We start from the raw sequence: 20,235 nt of genomic DNA, 5'->3' as shown, positions 1-20,235 counted from the left end.
GAAATACAGTTGCTTTTTGTATGTTGAACTTGTATCCTACAACCTCACTAAGCTCAATTATTAGTTCTAACAACCTTTTTTTGTACATTCTGTCAGATTTTCTCCGTAGTTGCTACTGCTATCTGCAGAGACAGTTTTATTTCTTCTTCCTAATCTGAAGGCCTTTTATTTCTTTTTCTTGCCTTATTGCACTGGCTAGGACTTCTAGTCCAATGGGAACAGGAGTGGTAAGAGAACATCCCTACCTCATCCCTGATCTCCGTGGAAAAACATTCATCATTAAGTATGATGGTAGCTGTTCATTTTTTATAGATGCCTTTTATCAGGTTAAGAAGTTACTTTCTCTTCCTAGTTTGCTGAAATTTTTTATCATGAATGGATGTTGAATTTTGTTCAATGCTTTCTCTGCATACATTGAGATAACCATATCATTTTTTTCTGACTGATTTTCACATGGTGATGCAGCCTTGCATTCCTGGGATGAGTTCAACTTATTCAAGATGTATTATCCTTCATATTGTTGCTGGAGTTGACTTGCTGACACTTTGTTAAGAATTTTGGCTTCTGAGTTCAAGAGAGAACCTCTCTGGTCACTGGTGGTTTGGCTGGCCCCAAGTGAGAGATGCCTCTCCCCATCAGGCAGGCTCAAGGGGTACAAACGTGGCCATGTGGAACCTCCCCTTCATCAGCTGTAGGTAGTGTTGATTCCTAGAAAAGGGACCTTAGGCAAACGGGCACCCCAAAACACATCCTCTGTATTTGTGTGGGCCTGGAGTCCCTGGGAGTGTGTCATCTCCCATCTCCACACCCTGAATATCCACCCTGCTGCAGGTGTGGCCATCCCATCATGCATTGGAAAGAGCCCTGACTCGGAGGCTGAGATTTGAGGGTGTGTTGGGGTGAGCCCTGGTCATGGCCCCTCCTGAGTTAGCACAGTGGGGACATATATCAAGGGCCCAAAATAGTCCTACCTTTTAAAATTTCTACCCATTGATGGACTTCCCTGGTGGTGCAGTGGTTAAGAATCTGCCTGCCAGTGCAGGGGACACGGGTTCAATCCCTGGTCTGGGAAGATCCCACATGCTGCGGAGCAGCTAAGCCCATGTGCCACAACTACTAAGCCTGTGCTCTAGAGCCCGTGAGCCACAACTGCTGAGCCCAAGTGCCACAACTACTGAAGCCTGCGCATCCTAGAGCCTGTGAGCTGAAACTACTGAGCCCACGTGCTGCAACTACTGAGGTCCACATGCCCAGAGCCCGTGCTCCGCAACAAGAGAAGCCACCGCAATGAGAAGCCCCCGCTCACTGCAAATAGAAAAAAGCCCGCGTGCAGCAGCAAAGACCCAATGCAGACTAACTAACTAACTAACTAAATAAACAAAATTCCTACCCATTGATTCCTGTTTTCAGACCCTGTGCTACAGAAATACTTTGTGACGTGGAAATGGCTTTATCCATAGAGATGTATATTGCACCACTGTTTATTAATCAGAAAAGGATGGGAATAAAACCCAAATTCCTAGGAGGATGGGATTGGCTGAGGAAATAGCATTGATGTCTGCTGAATGAAAGACTCTATAACCATTAAAGGGTGATTTATGGAGATTCTAACAACTTCAGGAGACCTTACATGTGTCCTTAAGTACAAGTAGAAAAACAGGTTACACATCACATTCTGTTTGGTGTGAGTGGTGCTGGGTCTTTGGGTAAAATGAGAGTGGATTCCACTCTGGGGAAATGAGAAAAGACAAGTCCAAGGAAACTGGGAAGGAAGGAAGCTCCAAGTTTAGCATGATTTTTTTTCTTAATTAACCTTCGCTGGTTCTTATTAGTAGCCTCCTTTATTTTGTCAAGATATACATCATGTTTACTAAATAACCTGTCCTGAAATTGGACAGGATTATTGAGGTCACAACTATAGGCAAATTGAGCTGTGTGTGTTTAAGGTGATTTTTATAAATCGAATAAACTCCTTATTCTCCCTTCTCTGTCTTTCCTGCTCTATTCTCTCTCCCTCTTCTCTGTCTCTCAGACTCTCTCCTTCCTTCATTTTCTTTCTGCCCCTTCCTCCCTCCTTTTCACTTTGCATGTTTGTATGTTCATAGGTCAAATAAAATAACAAAAAATGTTTGCAGGGAATCAATATGAAAAAACCAAACAAACAGGTTACAGAATTCCATGTACAGCTATAGAGAAAACGTACTTAAAAGGAAGCTAATGTGAGACAGTGATAGTTTTCCGGGGATGCCATTCTCTTTCTGGTTTCCAAAATTTCTTGCATGTTACATATTACTTTTGTGATTTAAAAGCTTACCATTAGGGCTTCCCTGGTGGCACAGTGGTTGAGAGTCCGCCTGCCGATGCAGGGGACACAGGTTTGTGCCCCGGTCCGGGAGGATCCCACATGCTGCGGAGCGGCTGGGCCCGTGAGCCATGGCCGCTGAGCCTGCGCGTCCGGAGCCTGTGCTCCGCGACGGGAGAGGCCACAACAGTGAGAGGCCCGCGTACCGCCAAAAAAAAAAAAAAAAAAAAAAGCTTACCATTAAGAGAGAGGAGAGCAGAGCAGAGTTCGCTGTCTCCAAGGCACCCCTGTGCCGCCAGGCTGGGGAGAGTCGCCGGGTGCCGGCCGGGTGGGGTCGCATGAGTCCCAGTGCCGTGTCCTGTCTCAGTGCCACCCTCCTCTTGTCTTCCAGGCTTTGGGAACCATCACTGCAGTGCCTGTTACAGGTCCTCAGGTGAGCTCCTTGCAGAGGTTGGCCGGGCAAGGAGCGGCAGTGCTACCTCAGGTAAGCAGCCTGCGGGTGGGCCCCGGGCTGTCTGTCTGTCCTCAGCCCCTCAGCAGTGAGGTTTAGGTGAGCCCTGAGCTGGGTGTGATGTCGTGGGAGCCCCTTTCCTCTCCTGCCTCCTCTGCCTGCCCTTCAGAGGAGATGTTTGGACCAGACCCAGTTTTTCACACAGTGAGGAATTGAGAAATCAATTTAGTGGGTCATGACCAGGATTTTTTTTTAATGGAATAAACTAGGCTGGACTAGAAGACAGCAAAAAATACCAAGACGCGTCATAAGCATTTTTTTGTGAAAAATTTGTTTCTGGACTGGATCACGACGTAATGGAGATTTTTTTAATATAAATTTATTTATTGATTGATTATTTTTGGCTGCATTGGGTCTTCGTTGCTGCACGCGGGCTTTCTCTAGTTGTGATGAACAGGAGCTACTCTGCGTTGCGGTGCGCGGGCTTCTCATTGCGGAGCACAGGCTCTAGGCATGCAGGCTCAGTAGTTGTGGAACGTGGGCTCAGTAGTTGTGGCTCGCGGGCTCAGTAGTTGTGGCTCGCAGGCTCTAGAGCACAGACTCGGTAGTTGTGGTGCACGGGCTTAGTTGCTCCGCAGCACGTGGGGTCTTCCCAGTCCAGGGCTCGAACCCGTGTCCCCTGCATAGCAGGCAGATTCTTAACCACTGCGCCACCAGGGAAGTCCTAATGGAGATCTTTGAATATGGGTCACAGTCAAAAAAGTGTTAGAAGCTTTGGACAAAAGGGTGCATTTCAGGAGACGGCACAGACGCCAGGCCTTGGGCCTGGGTTCCAGCCGGGGTCCCCGGCCAGGCTCTGCACTTTGGGCAAGTCACCTGGGCTGCGTCTCCTCGTCTGCAGAGAGGGTGGTGCCAGTGCCTCCCTGGCGGCCGTGAGAACTGAATCGGGGCACAAAGCCTTTGTAGCCGGGCCTGGTCTGGAGCAGAAGCCTGCTGGGTACCGCCCGGCACGCAGCTTTGCGGGGCACCTGCTGCTGAGCTGCGAGGGGCTGCCGGCTGCACAGGCGACAACGGCTCCTGCCTGTCCTGGGGCCGCAGGCCTGGGCCGATGCCCCCAGCTCGAGGACAGTGAGCGGCGGCTGCCCTGGGCCCGCTGGTCCTTGTGGCAGCCTCGCTGAATGCCCACCTGTGCTGAATCAGACAGGATCCTGTCCCCAAGAGGCTCAGATTCCAGGAGGGGGACAGACAAGGAGCCAGACGATTTGAACCCAGAGTGATTGGCCTGAGTCAGAAGGAGTCACGGGGGCTATGGGAGCCTCGAGGAGGCTCATAGCCTGCCTGGGGGTCAGGGAGGGCTTCCTGGAGGAGATGGTGCTAGAAGCAGGGCTCCGAGGGTAGGAAGTCTTGGTAGTCCAAGGTGGAGGCAGGCCTCAGGGGACGAGCACCCCAGAAGGATACTGGAGCATGCGGACACGGGGGTGAGAAAAGGAGGCAGGTGGCAGTGGGGAGACCAGAACCGCAGGCCTGGCGGCACTGGAAGGGGAAGTGGGAGCAGGCATAGCTCTGGAGACGTCAGCAGAGGCCTTCTGGGGGCCTTGGATGTGGAGTAACGGAGCTGCGCTTTGCCTGTCCGTGACTTAATGGCCGTGGGGAGCTACGGAAGGCTTTTGAGCAAGGGAGGGTCAGGACTGGGGCTCCAAGGAAAGGCTTCTGCTCAAGGCCAGTGCTGTCTTCCTAGGAGTTTTCACTCCCACGTACACCCCTCAACTGTAAAAGTCCAAGGGCCACCTCTCCCTCTGCCCCAATATATGCGCACGCGCACACACACACACACACACACGCACACACACGCACACACCCGCGACCAGAGCCCCCAGGCCAGTCAGTGCACGCCCAGGACCCGGGCAGCCTTGGCAGGTCCATGGTTTCTCCGCTGCCGTCTCCTCACCTCTAACGTGGGAGTCCCTGACCAGGTCATGTCTGTGCCCCTGTCATCTGCCATGGCTGTCATCACCCCGTCTGTGTGTCTGTCTGACCGTGCCACTGTCCCTCCCTCCCCAGGTTAGGCCAAAGACTCTGATTCCAGACAGCCTCCCCGTCACCCCGGGCCGGGACCGGCCACCCAAGCAGCCCCCAACCTTCCAGAAGGCCACCGTGGTCAGTATCAAGAACCCCAGCCCAGCCCTCCCCACTGCCAACAACACCGTGAGCCATGTGCCAACGCCCGGCAGCCAGCCCCGAGCCCTCGCCGAGCCTGCCACCGTCACCTCTCCTCTGAGCAGTGCTGGGGTGGCCTACGCCCTCATCTCCACCGCCCCCAGCAATGCCACCGCCATGGCCCCCAGCACCGCCGTGTCCGTGGTCAGCGACAGCGTCAAAGTCCAGCCCCTCCTCATCAGTGCCGACAACCAGGTGAGGGCGCCCGCGGGCAGGCTCCCCAAGGGGCCAGGTGAAGGGGGCCCGGGCAGAATGAATGACCAGATGGCGGAACGATTAGGTGGCCAAAGGAATGGATGGAGTGTGAACAGAGGACTGAATGAACAGCGTGGGAATGAACAATAAGTGAATGAATCGGTGCATAAATGGGGGGGTGGGGGTGGGGCGTGTACAAATGAATGAATGAGTCAGTGGTAGAATGAACGGTGTGTGAATGAGGGTGTGGATGAATGAATGAATTGGCGTGGGAATAATGGGGGTACAAGGGAATGAATATGTGGACAAAAGACTGTGTGGCTGAATGAATTAATACCAGTAGGAAAAGAATGATTGGTCGATGGATGAATTACTTCACTTGTTGGAATAATTAATTAATAAAACGTGTGGCCAAGTGGACCACTGGAAGAGTCTCTGCCAATGGAGGGAGATAGTCAAGGACTTTTTGGACCCCGGGTGCCTGAACGGAATATCTATGATTTGTTGCCAAGATTTAAAACTAAAACTAAGATCCTCTTCCTGTTCCCGTCTGAGCTCCTTGATGATGTGTGAGGTGTTTGGGGCTGCATAGGAGGTTCCATTTCCTCTCTTTGGTCTCTTTTCCTCTGTTTCCAATTCAGGGGTCCACCAGGCTGCCCCTCTCTTGCTTATGGCCCGTGTCCCCTATTTCCCAGCCCTAGTGTCAGCCACTTTCCTGCAGCCGTATGTTATTGCACTCAGTACATTTCTGGGTATGTTTTTGAGCTCTCCCACTTATGGACAGTATCCCCAAGGATTCTCCAAGCCTAAAGAGTTATCGCCAGCCAGGGTCGGATGGCAAGTTCCAGTGAGGAAACGCGCACCCCAGGATGGGACCTGGTCCAGAGGGGGAGCTTAGCAGACGTTTGTTGGTTGAGTGTGCTTGTTTCACTGCAACCTCACTAGCATCCAGTGTTGTCATTTTAAAATGCTTTTTGCTCCTTTAGTTGATGCAGACAGATGCTGGTCGTTGAAAGCGGAATTCCTTTGGTTAGTATTGAACTTGAAGGTTTCCCTGTACTTTTCAAGAATCCTGTCTCCTTCCATGTGACTCATCTGAGGGTATTCTTTGCCCCTTTTTCTGGGGAGATCTTACTGTTTTCTTCCCATGGATATAAAAAGGGAGCATTTTTTTCCATCCAGAGAATTCTGGGATTTCAAAATTATGTTACAAAGAAGAACAAAGTCCTTTCCCTTAAGCCAGCAGAAAAACGGGATGCATTTTCTCTTCATGTGTAAGAGGTTCAAATTCACAAGTCACAGAAAAAGAAAAAAAGAAAAAAAAAAAGTCTGCTGCAAGTATCCGAGGAAACAATTCACAAGTCACTATGTGTTCTTAGGAGGGAAAAACAGTTCGAGTCACTCCTGGTTGAGGCCAGACCCAGGGCTGCTCCTGGTAGATTCTTTCACCTAGATCCATGAAAAAGATAACGATTGTTTCCCAGTTCAATGTCCAAAAACATAAATAAGCTAGATGATTCACAGGTGAAGGCGATTGTGGCCTAGGGAGAGGCCGGGCAGCAGAAGTCAATCTCAGACTTCTCAGCTCCAGGCACCTCACCCCAACCAATGAGCCCTGAGCCCCATGAGGACCGCTGGATCGGGGCTGCTCTGCCTGATGCTGAGTGGGGTCTAGACTCCCCTCCCCCTCTCCATCCCCCCAGGGTTGGCAGCGCCCCTCAGAGTGAGCAAAACGGGACCTCCTTTCTCCCACCTGCCCGAACCCCCAGGCCAGGTTTGAGCACCTCGGAAACAGTGGCCTGGGGAGGGGGGAGCAGGGCAGGCAGCCAGACAGACCCGGGAAGGGTCCCAGCTCCTCTGCTACCTAACCTGATGAGCTCAGGCAGGGAGCAGTTCTGAGCCCTCTCAGCCTCAGTTTTCCTGCATGTGAACTGGGGAGAAAGAAACCAACCTGCCTTGAGTGTTCCTTCCGCCTGAATCTTCACATCCTGCCTGGAAGTAGGTATTGCGAAGGTGTTACTGATAAGGAAGCTGAGGCTCAGAGATGTGAAGTGACCTCCCCGAGGCCACACAGCCGGGAGCCAGTAGCACAGGATTGGACCCAGGCCTTCTGGTTCCTAAACCAGGACCGTTTCTCGTGCAGACTCTCCTTAGGGTGCAGGCACCCCGTGGACTGGAGAGGTGGGTGCAAGCCTCCTCGTTCCTCTGTGATACCGCCGTTCGAGGCCCCGTGCCCGTCTGGGGCGGACACACCTGGCCCTGGGCTCTGTGGGCCTGCCCTCCCTGGGCCCTCCCGTTCCCCCCTCACCCCTCTGCCCCGTCCCCAGGTCATCATCATTCAGCCTCAAGTGCAGACGCAGCCCGAGAGCACGGCGGAGTCGCGGCCGCCCACAGAGGAGCCATCTCAGGGAGCTCAGGCCACCAAAAAGAAGAAGGAAGACCGGCCCCCGAGCCAGGAGAACCCCGAGGTGGGTGGCTGTGGTCTGGGGGCCGCTGTAGGACACGGCTGCCCAGGGAGTGGGGACGGGCCTCACCCCGACAAGCCCAGAGCACAGGCGCCCTGGGCCGTGGGAGCTCCAGGCAGCACTGGCCCAGTGAGCTGAGGTCTCAGCCGTTGTGTGTCCGGGATTTGCTGGCTAAGCGGCAGCGTGGGGCAGTGGTTAGCACCAGCCGTAGACCAGACCGCCTGGATTTGCATCGCAGCGCAGGTGTGGCGGGGTGCGCGGGGGTGGGGAGCAGATCGCGTCCATTTCCTCATCTGTGAGGACGGCACGGATGAGTCTGCCTTCCTGGCGGCGTTTTTGGGAGGATCTCGTGAGTCAGTGTCTGCCGAGGCCCCAGAACAGTGCCTGGGCACTGCTGGCTGTGACCCACCACCCCAAGCCCCCGCTGTCCCCACCCGTCCCCCTGTCCTCAGGACCCTCCGTCCAGGGGACAGCGCTGCTCTTGGCACATGTGGCCCTAAAGCAGCCCTGCTCCTCCCTCCACCCCACTGTTCACTGAATGTCTGAAGGTGGCACAGCAGGACCCTGAAGGCCTTAAACATCAGCTCTTTGCGGGATTTTTGGTCACAGCAAGCGACATCCTTGTGTTCCTGCTTGCATCCTCAGCCGTCCTGGGCCCAAATCACCACCCCCTGGGCCCTTCTCCATGTGACTGCCCCTGCTTAGCCCCCATTTCTCTCCCTATTGACTGCTTTATTTTATAAGATTCCCTTCAGAAACCATCTCCTCCAGGCAGCCTTCCCTGACCACCCATCCCCAGCAGGCAGAAGAGATCCCTCTGGGCTCCTCCCGTTCCTTCTGATTCTTTTTATCAAAGTGCTGTCATCCAAAGAAGTCATTCATCCATTCATTTATTTGTCAATCATGTCTTAGCCTTTGCTGCAGGCCAGGCTTTGGGCTGAGGGTGGGGACACTGAGACGGGGCAGATGTAGTTTGTCCCGGCTCTAGGGAAACTCACTCCTACTGGCAGGCACAGGCACGGCCACTAGGACTTGAACTTGGGTTAAAAAATTGTCAGGTGTCATCAGAGAGTTACAGATTCTGAGCTGTGGGAGATCCAGGGAGAGGGAGAGAGCCGTGTTTCCATCTGGAAGGACTGCAGAAGGCCTTGCAGGGGAGGGGCACAATCGAAGGGACATGGGGAACAGGTAGGGTTTCAGTAAAAGAGCAAGAGGCAGGGGGAGGGCACTGCCCGGGCAGAAGGGAAAGGACTCAGCACTCCCAGGAAAGTCAGCTGGTCTGTTTGGACCGTGGGTAGCATGTGTGCCTGAGAATTTCTAGACATGGGGTTACAGACGGACATCGGAGCCCAGTCCTGGAAGACCCGATGCACGCTACTCAGGTGGGACTTGATTCCGTGGGTAGTGGGGAGCCATGGACTATCTTTGAGCAGGAGAGTGACTTGGCTATTGTCTTTTGACATGTCTAGAAAGCCTGCTGGGAGTTCATAGAGTCGACCACTCACGGAGGCTGAGATGGAGCCAGTCTCCTCTGTGGCCTGAGGCCCAGTTTTGTCTCAAGAGAGACAACCCATTCCATTTGGTGGCAATGTATGAGCTCCTACCGTGTGCGGGGTGAGGCCCGGGCCAGCTCGCAGCTCAGGCTCCCATGAGCACGCTTCTGTCCTCCCATGAGGTTTGCTGCACCCTTAATTTTCGGGAAGGTTTTCTGGGTACATTCTCTTTGTTCTTTCAAAGTATATCTTAGTCAATTATTGTGCATTTATACAATTAGTATAATTACAGCTAATTACGTAATTAGTGTAAATACGTGTAATGACTTAAATAGAACTTGCAATTACAACACGTCCTGGTGTAAAAATCCTTATTAAAGTTGCTTTCAGAAGAGGGCTGGGAGCAGTCGTGCTGCACAGACACGGGTTTCGTGGCGGCCTTCGAACCTGTTCGTGAAGGATCTGAGTCAGGAGCACCTGAGGCCAGAGCAGCAGCTGCCCCAGGACTTCACCAGCTGAGCCAGGCGCGGGCTCAGGGCCCCGGGGTGGGGCGTGGATTTGGGGTAGAGACACTGACGTTGTCTGTAAGGCTCAGCTGTACGGTGGCTTCTGGGGTAGCGGCTGTCGAGGTCCCAGTGTCCATACATCCCACACGCACGGCATCTCTGAGCCCGCAGGCGCCTGTGAGATGAGATGAGATGACAGTGCCCACCCGAGACATCGAAGGGACCCGCGCAGTGAGCCCCCCTCTCTGCCGAGTGAGCCTGCGTAGCTAACTGTGCTTCCTCCCCTTTTCTCCCGCATCCTCCCAGCAGCTCTGGGAAGCAGGTGGGGCAGGAATTACAGTGTTCATCGTACAAACGAGGAGGCGGGCTGAGAGAGGCCAGCGTGTCCGCCCCTCGACCCAGACAGAACCAGGGCTCCAGACTCCTGCCCCAGGCCCCGTAGTCTCCTTCCTGTCCCAAGTCCTCTGCCTTCTTTAGGACAGAGCCTGGCCTTTTCTGTGCTACTCATTATTCTGGCCTCGGGCAGCATCTGTCCAAGCTGGTCACCCTCAGATTAGCACGTGCCCTGTGGAATGACAGCCAGAGCAGGAGTTCCAGCCCTGTTCCAGCCCTGCCACACGCCAGCCCCGGCCGCCTCTCTGGGCAAGACCCGTGCACACAGATGCTCCCTCCTTCCATGCCATCCCTGCTGCCACAGCCCCGGTTCCTGCCCTGGCCCTGCCCAGGCTCCGAACCCCTAGATGGGTTCTTCCCTGCAGCTAGATCAGAAATAACCAAGTCACCCGTCTTCTTTTTAAAAACATTCTTCCATTTAGAATTTATTGAGATGTAATTGGCATATTACATGGTATAAGTTCAAGGTGTGTAACATAATGATTTGATATATGTATATATTGCAGAATGATCACCAGGGTAATTGTGGTTAACATATCCATCACCTCACATGGTTATTTATTTTTTGTGTGATGAGCACTTTTAAAATCTACTCTCCTAGCAACTTTCAAGTTTACAAGACAGTATTGTTAACTTCAGTCCAGTGCTGTACGGTACTTATTTATCATATAGCTGGAAATTTGTGCTTTTGACTTACCTTCACCCATTTCCCCCAAGCTCCACCCCCTGTCACTGGCAACCACCAATTTGTTCTCTGTTGCCAAGAGTTGATTTTTTTTCAGATTCCATGTATAGGTGAAATCATAGAGCATTTGTGTTTCTCTGTTTGCCTTATTTCTTTCAGCGTAATGCCTTCAAGTTTCATCCACATCATCAAAAATGGCAGGGTCTCCTCAATTTTGTATTGGTCACCCCCTTTCTTGAAAGCCATCAGAGCACAGCCCCCATTAGTATGGCTTTGAGTTCTCGCTTGGACCATACCTCTCTGCTGCAAACCCTCAGCAACAACAGACAGCATGCAGGAAGAGCCAGTAGTAAAGATGTGACTGTGCATCGCTGTGTCCCAGAAACACAGGCAGTGAGCATGACAGATGCCCCAGACCGTGGCCCCCAGGTTCAGAATCAGATGAGGGTGACCAGGCGGCTCCCAAGGGGCAGTGGGTCCCCTGAATTCTTCTGGCAAGAGAGGAGCAGAACCAGGCTTCCCTGCTAGTCCAGGAGCCAGCCTGTGCCTGGGGCCACCCCTGGGCTGGGCAAGGCCAGGGTGACTGCAAACTTGCTATAAGGCGAGGGTAAGCAGTAGGGAGGGAAAATGAAACATGAAACAGAGAAGAAAAGAAGCAGTGCCCGAGGTGAGTCTGCGGACAGAATTGTAAAACACATGATGCGATCTAATGCTAAGAAGGACAATCAATAAAATCAACTTTTGGAACGTGAATTTATTCAAGATGAAGCTAATTTTGTGGCGTATTCGTAGCAGTGACTTTTAAATATGTTTAGGATACTCAAAGAAGTTAAAAATAAAGGAATAACATTCACTTGAAATAAATAAGGAATAATGAAGCAAAAAGATCATGAAAATAAAACATCAGACAGTTACAAAAATTATTTGAACATCTGGTAATGAAAAACACGGTGATTGAGATAAAAAAAAATTACTAGACAGGATGAACAGAGGTAATTAGTGCTTTGGAATATGGTACCACAGAGATAGCACAGAGATGCAAAGAAGCATAAAAAATTATATATGTGTAATTTTATATATAAAATTATATATGTATAAATTATATATTCACATATATATATGAAGCAGCAGAACTGAGTGGTGTGGGCGGGGCCTTGCTGACAGCCAGGGAGCTGCAGGTTGCAGAAAGACTCATCCGTGCTGAGGATCACAAGTCTGTATTCAAGTGCAAAAGGACAGGCAGTGTCTGTGAGCCGCACTTGGGGTAGACAGGGCTGGGACCACACAAAGGGATATGGAAAGAGAACCTCCGTAAGGCCTCCAGGAGCAGAGAAGTTGCCACAGACCCTCCTTGACCTTGTTGGGCAGCAAGGAGGCGTGATAAAACAGAATCCCACTGAGGCACCGTATGTGAAGAGTGAAGTCAGTACAAAGCCACCGTAAGGAGAAATACGAGAAAGAGAAGCAATTTTTACCATAAATAAAAAACACTACCCCAAAGTCCAGTATTCTACTATGAATCAAAAGAAAGAAATCAATACGGTAATCACTACTAAGAAGGAAGCTGCAGTGCCGAAAGACAAGGGCTGAGGGAAGAGATGGCCATTTAGGCCGAAGTACTGGAGAGAGGGAAACGTGAGCTGGAAATTTTCAGGAAAAATTAGGAAGACCATCACATAACTACATAACTGGGGGAGCACAGGGCACCATAGTCACAGCAGAAGACAGGAAGACCTAGCAGGCAGGAGCGAGAGAAGTATACAAAACAAAAAAGAAAGAATGGATTTTTAAATATTAGGAAGTGGTACCTAGAGAAGACAAGCAAAGAAGATACAACAGGTGGATAATTGGAGGCTTTAAAGAAGAAAACCGGGATGACGGGGCAGAAGAGCTACAGTAAAACTTTCCCACGGTTCCCTGCGATATGAATTTGGCTATAACGTGGTAGGCAGTTTGCTCCTGTTATGTCGGTGATGGTGGGCTGAAGTTGTGTTCTGCAGAGGAAGGGCTGGAGGGAAGGGAAGGCCGAGTGGGGAACCAGGAGGCAGAGCATGGGCTCCACTAGTATTGGCCCAGCCCAGCCTTCCCAGTTCAGGCCAGTGAAGGGGGTGCCAGGACTGGCAGATTCCTAGAGGCCACTGTCCATTCAGCCACAGGACCCTGGAAGTGACACTGCAACCAGGTGGCACCAAACTGCAGCCTGCACTGGCATCGACTGGCTGGAGACTTGCTGGACCTCAGAACCCCTGTTTGAGCAGGTCTGCGGCCACCTCAGTCGTCTTTCGTAGTCTTGTGTTGACGTGAGCACACGTCTTCCAGGACTGAATCTGACGGGCCTGAGTTTTCACGGTGTGGTGTTGCTTCACTGTTTTTAGAAGGCAATTCAAGGGGCTTCCCCGGTGGCACAGTGGTTGAGAATCCGCCTGCCAATGCAGGGGATGTGGGTTCGAGCCCTGGTCCGGGAAGATCCCACATGCCACTGAGCAACTAAGCCCATGCGCCACAACTACTGAGCCCATGTGCCACAACTACTGAAGCCCACGCGCCTAGAGTCCGTGCTCCGCAACAAGAGAAGCCACCGCGATGAGAAGCCCATGCACTGCAGGAAGAGTAGCCCCTGCTCGCCACAACTAGAGAAAGCCAGCGTGCAGTAACGAAGACCCAAAGCAGCCCAAATAATAATAATTTTAAAAACTTTAATTAAAAAGTAATTCAAGAAAATTTACTGAAATGAAAGGAGACTTTAATTTCTATACTGCAAGGACACACTAGGTTCCAGGGGAAGTTGACGTGTGTGCTGGGTTAACATTGGGTCACAGCCCAGTAAAGTCATTGGCTTTTTTTTTTTTTTTTTTTTTGCGGTACGCAGGCCTCTCACTGTTGTGGCCTCTCCCGTTGCGGAGCACAGGCTCCGGACGCGCAGGCTCAGCGGCCATGGCTCACGGGCCCAGCCGCTCCGCGGCATGTGGGATCTTCCCGGACCGGGGCACGAACCCGTGTCCCCTGGCATCGGCAGGTGGACTCTCAACCACCGTGCCACCAGGGAAGCCCAGTCACTGACTTTTAATGGAAACGAGAGGATCCGTAGGCATCCAGGCAAAAGCAATCAAGTCGCTTTAGAGGGAGAACAACTGGGCCGGCTTCTAACTTTTCCACGGCAACATTCAGTCCAGAACACAGGAGAGCGGGAAGAGAGAAGGGGACCCAAGGTGCTTAGGTGCAGCCAAGATGGCCTTCACGTTGAAAGGCCACAGACTAAAGGTTCTAAATCTGCCAAGAACTCAGGAAATGTTGTTCCCATGAGCCATTCGTGAGAAACTACTAGAAACTCAACCCCCATCGACCACGAGACGCTTGGGAAAGCTTGGCACCAACGCTGGTTGAGCGTCGTGCATATTTAACTATGGAGTAAAACAGGATAAGGGTGCTGGCACAGAATGTAAATATTACATGTACGAGATGACACATAAATATTAATGTGTAAGATTCACCTAAGTGAGCAGAGAGCGAGGGAGAGAAGGGAGAGAGGAGGAATGAGCTCTCAGATTGTCGCGTTTGTGGAGTTGGAACTGTCAGTGGATCGAAGAATATGATTTAAAGGTGACAGATTGAGGCAAACTATTTTCAACAGCATTGAAGTAACTGGAAAGAAGGAGTAAACAGTCGCTATTTGAGATGCTGTAGAAAACCCAGGAGACTCTCACCGGAAAAACTGCTGCAGACAATGAGAGAATTCAGCGTGGCGGCTGGTGTGGTAACTTACAAACGTCAGTAGTCTTTAGAGAAACGCACAGCAACCTGTTAGAAGCTTTCTAGAGAACTGCATTTGCGATCGCAACAGAAGGATGAAATGCCAAGGAATAAACACGATGATCGATACCTGTTTGAGGAAAAGTTCGAAACTCCTGAAGACAAAGAACAGAAGCACCTTGTGGTTTTGGAGAGGAAAATGTAATATTATTAGGTTGTCATTATGTCCTAAGTTAATTTATAATTTTAGCATCATCCCAGGAAATATACCAACTGATTCCCTCGTTCTCAGAACTACCGAAGATGGTTTCTAAATTTCACATGAAAAAATAAACGAGAAGAGCCGAGGAAGCTCGGAACAGGAAAAAACAGGGACGGGATTCTAATGCCGTCAGATTACTGTAAAGCCTTGAGAACTACAAGTGAGGTGATAGCTTATGAATAGATGGGAAGATTTAAGGAACGGAATAGAGGGCCGTGTGTGTGTGTGTGTGTGTGTGTGTGTGTATGATTCACTCCTCAAATCAGTGAAAAGCGGAGAGATGGAATTTTCAATCAATGGTATTGGAAAAAACGAGTGGCCACGTGGGATAAAATGAATCCATATATACCGTATACAACGGGATGAATGCCAAATAGATCAAAAATTTAAATGGAAAAGTAAAACTCTAGGTACTAAGATAAAACGTAAGCAACTTGCTTTCTAAACTCAGAGTCTCTAGCTAAGATGCAAAAATCCAGACACTGCAAAGGAAAATACTGATCAATCCTACTATGTACAATTTTTTAATGGTCTATATGGCCAAAAAAAAAAAGCACCAGTGGGACCTAATCCCCACCTCCCTAGATGTGGGCCGTGCGTCGTGACCTCCTCCCAAAGGTGACAGTGTGGACGGTGGGTGGGGTAAAGAGGAACTTCGCAGAGCAGACGCCTGACAACCGCACCTCAGCCAGGTGACCAAGGTCAACATCACAGTGATCGGCCATGTTGACGGCGCGTGCAGCGCGCCGAGGGGATGGGACGAGGGCCCTTCACCTCTGTGGTCTCCCTGCAAAACCCAGGACCCCAGTCTAATCCTGAGAAAAGCACCAGGCGAATCCCAGACAAGGGTCTGCCTACAAAATTCCTGGTCAGTCCTCCTCAGACGGCCAAGGTCATCCAAAAGAAGGCAGTCTGAGAAACCGTCGCAGCCCAGAGGAGCTGAGGAGACAGGATGACTGACGTCATATGGGGTCCTGGGTGGGGTCCCGGGACGGAGAAAGAGCATGAAATGAAAACTAAGGAAACCCAAAACAGAAAAGCTGCGTTAACCCTTCTCTGTTTCCTTCCCTCAGAAAATCGCCTTCATGGTAGCGCTGGGCCTGGTGACGACGGAGCATCTGGAAGGTGAGGACCCTTGTGGCGGAGCTGGGCCTGGCCCACGGGATGGGGCGGGGGGTTGCTGAATTGGCATCAGACAGAAGCAGTGGGTCTCGGATTCCCGGTCAGATGGCAGCGCCCGGGTGTGACCCACCTTCTGCGCGGTGGGTGCCAAGTGCCAGCTGGTCATCACGAAGACCAGGGTGCCTGCCCGCTCTCCCAGCTTGTGACTGTGCACGAAACCCACTGTGTCTATTGAAGGGACCTTGGGCATTCCCGGCCCCCAAGTTGGAGGCAGCACAGTGAAGTGATAAGAGCAAGGTGCCCAGCTCGGCCGTTACTAACTACTCAGGCTTGGGCAAGTCCCCCAGCTCCTCTGGGCCTCAGTTTCTCTGTCTGTGTAATGGGATAACAACCCACCCTTCCTCCTGGGATTGTTGTAAAGAACCAAGAGGAATGCCCAGCACCACCTCCCCTGCTGTTGAACTGGTCCATGGGTCCCGTCTGCCCCCAAACCCATCGGTGGAAATCAGAACATTATTTGAGCAGACAGGTCAGTGTAACACTACAGGTGCTGTTTGACTTTACCGATGGGATCAATCTGTGCATCGTCATAGAATCTAAGGGCCTGGAAAGCATGGAAACCAACCTTCTGGTTGCACTTGTGGGGAAGCTGAGGCCAGAGAAGTTGATTCTCTTGCTCGAGGTCCCACAGCCAGTCAGTATCAGGCCCAGGCTGGAATCCAGGTCTCCTGACTCCCAGCTCAGGGTGTTCTCCACGATTCTGACCTCACCGCTAAAGATATTTTATAAAGTGAAAACATCCCTACACCCCAAGTAAATCTGGATTTAGGAAGGAAACTTCACTTGCTTTTCCTCCTTAAAATCGAGGAAAGGAAAGGAATGAACTGGATCCCCCAGTGCCCGAGGCACTTACAGGCTTTAATCTCAGGTGGAGGTTCTCTCCATTACAGCAGGTGAGTAACTGAAGCCTGGGGAAGGGAAGGGACCTGGGGAGCCCACACAGCTCGCCCGGGCCTCCTGTGCACAACTGAGTCAAACGTGCCCAGGAGGGGGGTCCAGGCCTTTCCACGGCCACCTCCATTTGCATTCCCTGGGTCTGACTCGCTCTCTGGCGGCAGCTGGGGTGTAGATCTGGGTGGAGAGGGACAGGGGTGTGGCCCAGCCCCCCAGGCTCCACTGACCTGGCCCCAGTGGGCAAGTCTCATCTGAGCAGCCCCTGCTTGCGGCCCCCTTCCTTCTGCTGTGCGGGGCCGGAAGGGGTTCTCTGAGCTTTCCATCTGAAGGTCTCAATACTCCTGCTTGAACTTGAGTGTAAGGAATCCAGCTGTGCTTGGTAGCCTTTGAGAGCTGTTTATGCTCTGCCTTTGGGGTCATGGAGGCAGCCTGGGGCCGTGGGACTGGCCTGCACATCCACGTCAGTAGTCCCGTGTTCAAGTCCTGGCCGTGCAGCTTACAGCTGGGTGGCCTTGCGCAGGCTCCTCCCCACTCTGAACCTCAGTCTCTTTATCTACAACGTGAGGAAAACCACATTTTCAGACTTTTCAGGGGTGTCGTGGCAACTGAGATAAAAACACTCTGCGAATACATCTGGGAATGTTACTATTTTTATAAATCATCCTCATTGTGAAAACTCTCCTCCCTCTCACCCATGATACCCTAAATACTTATTTATTTGGACCCTGCCTTTTCCCAAAGAGGGTCTGAGGTGCCTTACAGGAAACACACGAATAATATTGAAACAGTTTCAAAGAAGAAATCAGGTCCAAGAGACAGAGGTTCGGAAATAATGTCAAAACAGCTACAGGCAGAGGCAGGGCCCACCTGGCAGTCAAAGCAGAGGAAGGAAATGAAAACGAGAAGGGGGAGGGGAAACCCAGTTCTCAAGCTGCATGAGGCCCACCACGCCGGCCCCCATCAGGAGGACGCGTGCCTGGCGTCCTGGGGGTCAGGCTGCCGAACAGAGGCTGCCCCTGCCCTTCCCAGGAGCCCGGAGTCCCACCCTGCGGCTCAGCCAGGCCAGCGTCTGACCAGTGGGCATCTGCTGTCCCCAGGGTCCCATGAGAGACATCCCCGGGCCGGAGGATGGCACACGGGGCCTTGCAGAGAGCAGGTGCCTGGATTCTGGGTACCTCACACCCTCCCACCAGTCAGTCCTTCAGCCTGGGGCCAGCAGGTCTGTCCTGCCTCAGAGTGAGCGATTCCGGGGGCACCCACCCGCCCGGGGCCACTCTGGGGCGCGGATGCTGGGCAGAGAGGCTGCAGGGCAGGAAGGGATGGTGGCGCCCGGGGTTTGCGGAGGAGGCATTCAGGGTCCTGGGGCAGGAAGATGCCAGTAACTGCTGCGTCTGTGCCTTTCCAGAAATCCAGAGCAAGCGCCAGGAGCGGAAGAGAAGAAGCACAGCGAACCCCGCCTACAGCGGCCTCCTGGAGACAGAGGTGAGGGACCCGCCGTCTCCACACCAGCGAATGGGGAGGCTCCCCTGGGCTGGCCTCCCTCACCTGCCCTTCCAGGGATTAGAGTTCAGGGAGTGCTATCAGTAATTCTTTCTTCACCTCCTGGGCTCAGAGGCAGTTGAGAGACAGATGCAGAGGCTCGGGTGTCAGTGGGGCACCTCACCTAGGCTGCCCTGGGGGGGGTGTGGGGATGCCGGTTGCAGATTATCCGGCACGAGGTCTGGTCGCAGGCAGTGCTGGCCGCCTGGGCCTCCCGGGACCACTCAGGCCCAACTCTGGAGCCCGGCCGGCTCGGTGGAGCTCATGACTTGGAGAGCCGAGAATGTGAGGCCACGGAGAGAAAGGCCCGGAAGGGGCCGGGCTGAGTGAGGGTGGTTCCTTGTCTCCCCTGGGGAGGAGGGAAGGGAGCAGCCGTGACTCCAGCTGACTTCCCTCCGCGTGGAGGCGCGAGGCCAGGAACAAGAGATGTGGCCTGGCACGCCCGGCTTCCCCTCCTCCCGACGCACTGAGCCCAGCTCCCCTTCACACGGCGGTACCCCGGCTCCAAGACTGCTTCCTCATGGTGGGCAGCGTGCACCTTCCCTGGGTAGCCGAAACTGGTAAAATAGGGCATTAAAGTGAACTCCGAGGCAGGGAATCCCCTCCCAATCCAAATCCCGTCCAGGCTGCCCGCCCCGGGGCCCGCTGTGCCCCGTAAGGAGATGATGAGTAACCAGACACCAGCCAGCGATGCAGCGTCAGGACTTAAGGATGCCTTCCAGGGAGCGCCTTGGCCCCCTCCCATCAGCACATTCCCAGGGAGGACCTGAATCCACAATGAGATCTTCTTGCCTTTGCAAATTAAAGTCCACAATTCTAGGCTAAAATCCAGATGTCATCTCCCAGAAGCCGGCTCTGCAGAGGCTGCCAGCGGCCTGGGCTTTCCTAGGGAAAACTCCCTGGAATCTTCCCCTAGGATGGAAGCCGTTGCGTGAAGGCCCCGAAGTCGGGCAGCCCCCTGACGTGGAGCCACGTCTGCAGAGGCCAGGGCCTGGCACATTCCAGAGGGCCCGGAGGAGGGCCACCGAAATGCCGTGCTCGCGTCCCCGGGGGTGTTCGTCAGCCTGGGCCAGTGGTCCCAAATCTATGGCTCACAAACTGGCCCTCACTGGGAGGGGGGCTCCCGTGGGTGGCCCTGTGGGGAGAGCCCACCTGTGTCTGCGTTGCCTGCCTCCCCAGCCCACCCGCCTGTCCTTGCTTTTACTGTCCCCCGAATCCTGCTCGGAGAACACACGTGTTTATACCCGCTCACTTCCTCCCCAATTTTCTGAGCAAGCCATGTCCTGAGACAGGGCCCCAAGCACTGGGCCCCATTTGTGAGAGTCACGGAGCCGTTTCCGCATCTCCACCCAAGGAGACGGTGTGTCCTCTGTGCTCACTGATGGAAGCATCCCCTGCTCTGTGGGCATGGCCGTGACCTCTTCTCTGAAGCCTGTGGCCACGGCCAGAGATGACCTGATTAGCGAATCAAGAGCCGACGCAAAGCCCTGTGACCTTGAGCCCTGGACACATACGTAGCCCAGGAGCAGCCCTTCCGTGGGTCCCTCCCCTGGCCCTGAACGCGGCCCAATCACGTTGAGACAGATGGGTTTACAGCCCGTCACCCAAGTCTAGAACCATCTTCTTGCCACAGCCAAAGCCGTGTCGAACCACCAAAGTCTGAAGCCACGTGGCCTGTGGTTGCTAAAGCCACCTTCTGGAACACACCAGGAGCTTCCATCTACCCGTGATGTTTTGGGCACTGGGGGCCACTCTTTGTTGTCAGGGTTCCTGGAACTCATGCCGAGAAGTGGGGTTTAGCGAGCCAGTCCATAATACACCTCATTTCCCCACCTGACCCCAGAACCAGCTGAGAAAGAAAATACAGGAGGAACACAGAGGGACAGCCACGTGTCAGCTTT

The 20,235-nt window shown here is 52.9% G+C and overlaps 1 protein-coding gene across 3 annotated transcripts in view; it reads left to right on the top strand.

Moving 5' to 3' along the window:
- The window catches only part of PHF21B (PHD finger protein 21B), a gene marked incomplete at both ends in the record, with an annotated part of 92,806 nt that overhangs the window by 66,464 nt on the left and 6,107 nt on the right, over positions 1 to 20,235 (top strand). For 2 of the 3 annotated variants that reach the window (XM_082666590.1, XM_082666591.1), the window contains 5 exons: positions 2,694 to 2,786; positions 4,815 to 5,165; positions 7,493 to 7,633; positions 15,793 to 15,844; positions 18,201 to 18,277. In XM_082666590.1, the coding sequence (XP_082522716.1) occupies positions 2,694 to 2,786; positions 4,815 to 5,165; positions 7,493 to 7,633; positions 15,793 to 15,844; positions 18,201 to 18,277 (714 nt within the window). Of the gene's footprint in view, positions 1 to 2,693; positions 2,787 to 4,814; positions 5,166 to 7,357; positions 7,634 to 15,792; positions 15,845 to 18,200; positions 18,278 to 20,235 lie in introns of all 3 variants that reach the window. The other variant, XM_082666589.1, reaches the window with a different exon arrangement.

The sequence above is a fragment of the Grampus griseus genome, assembly GCF_964374135.1.
Source record: "Grampus griseus genome assembly, chromosome: 11".
NCBI lineage: Eukaryota > Metazoa > Chordata > Mammalia > Artiodactyla > Delphinidae > Grampus > Grampus griseus.
This window is presented reverse-complemented; position numbering and strand designations above follow the sequence as displayed.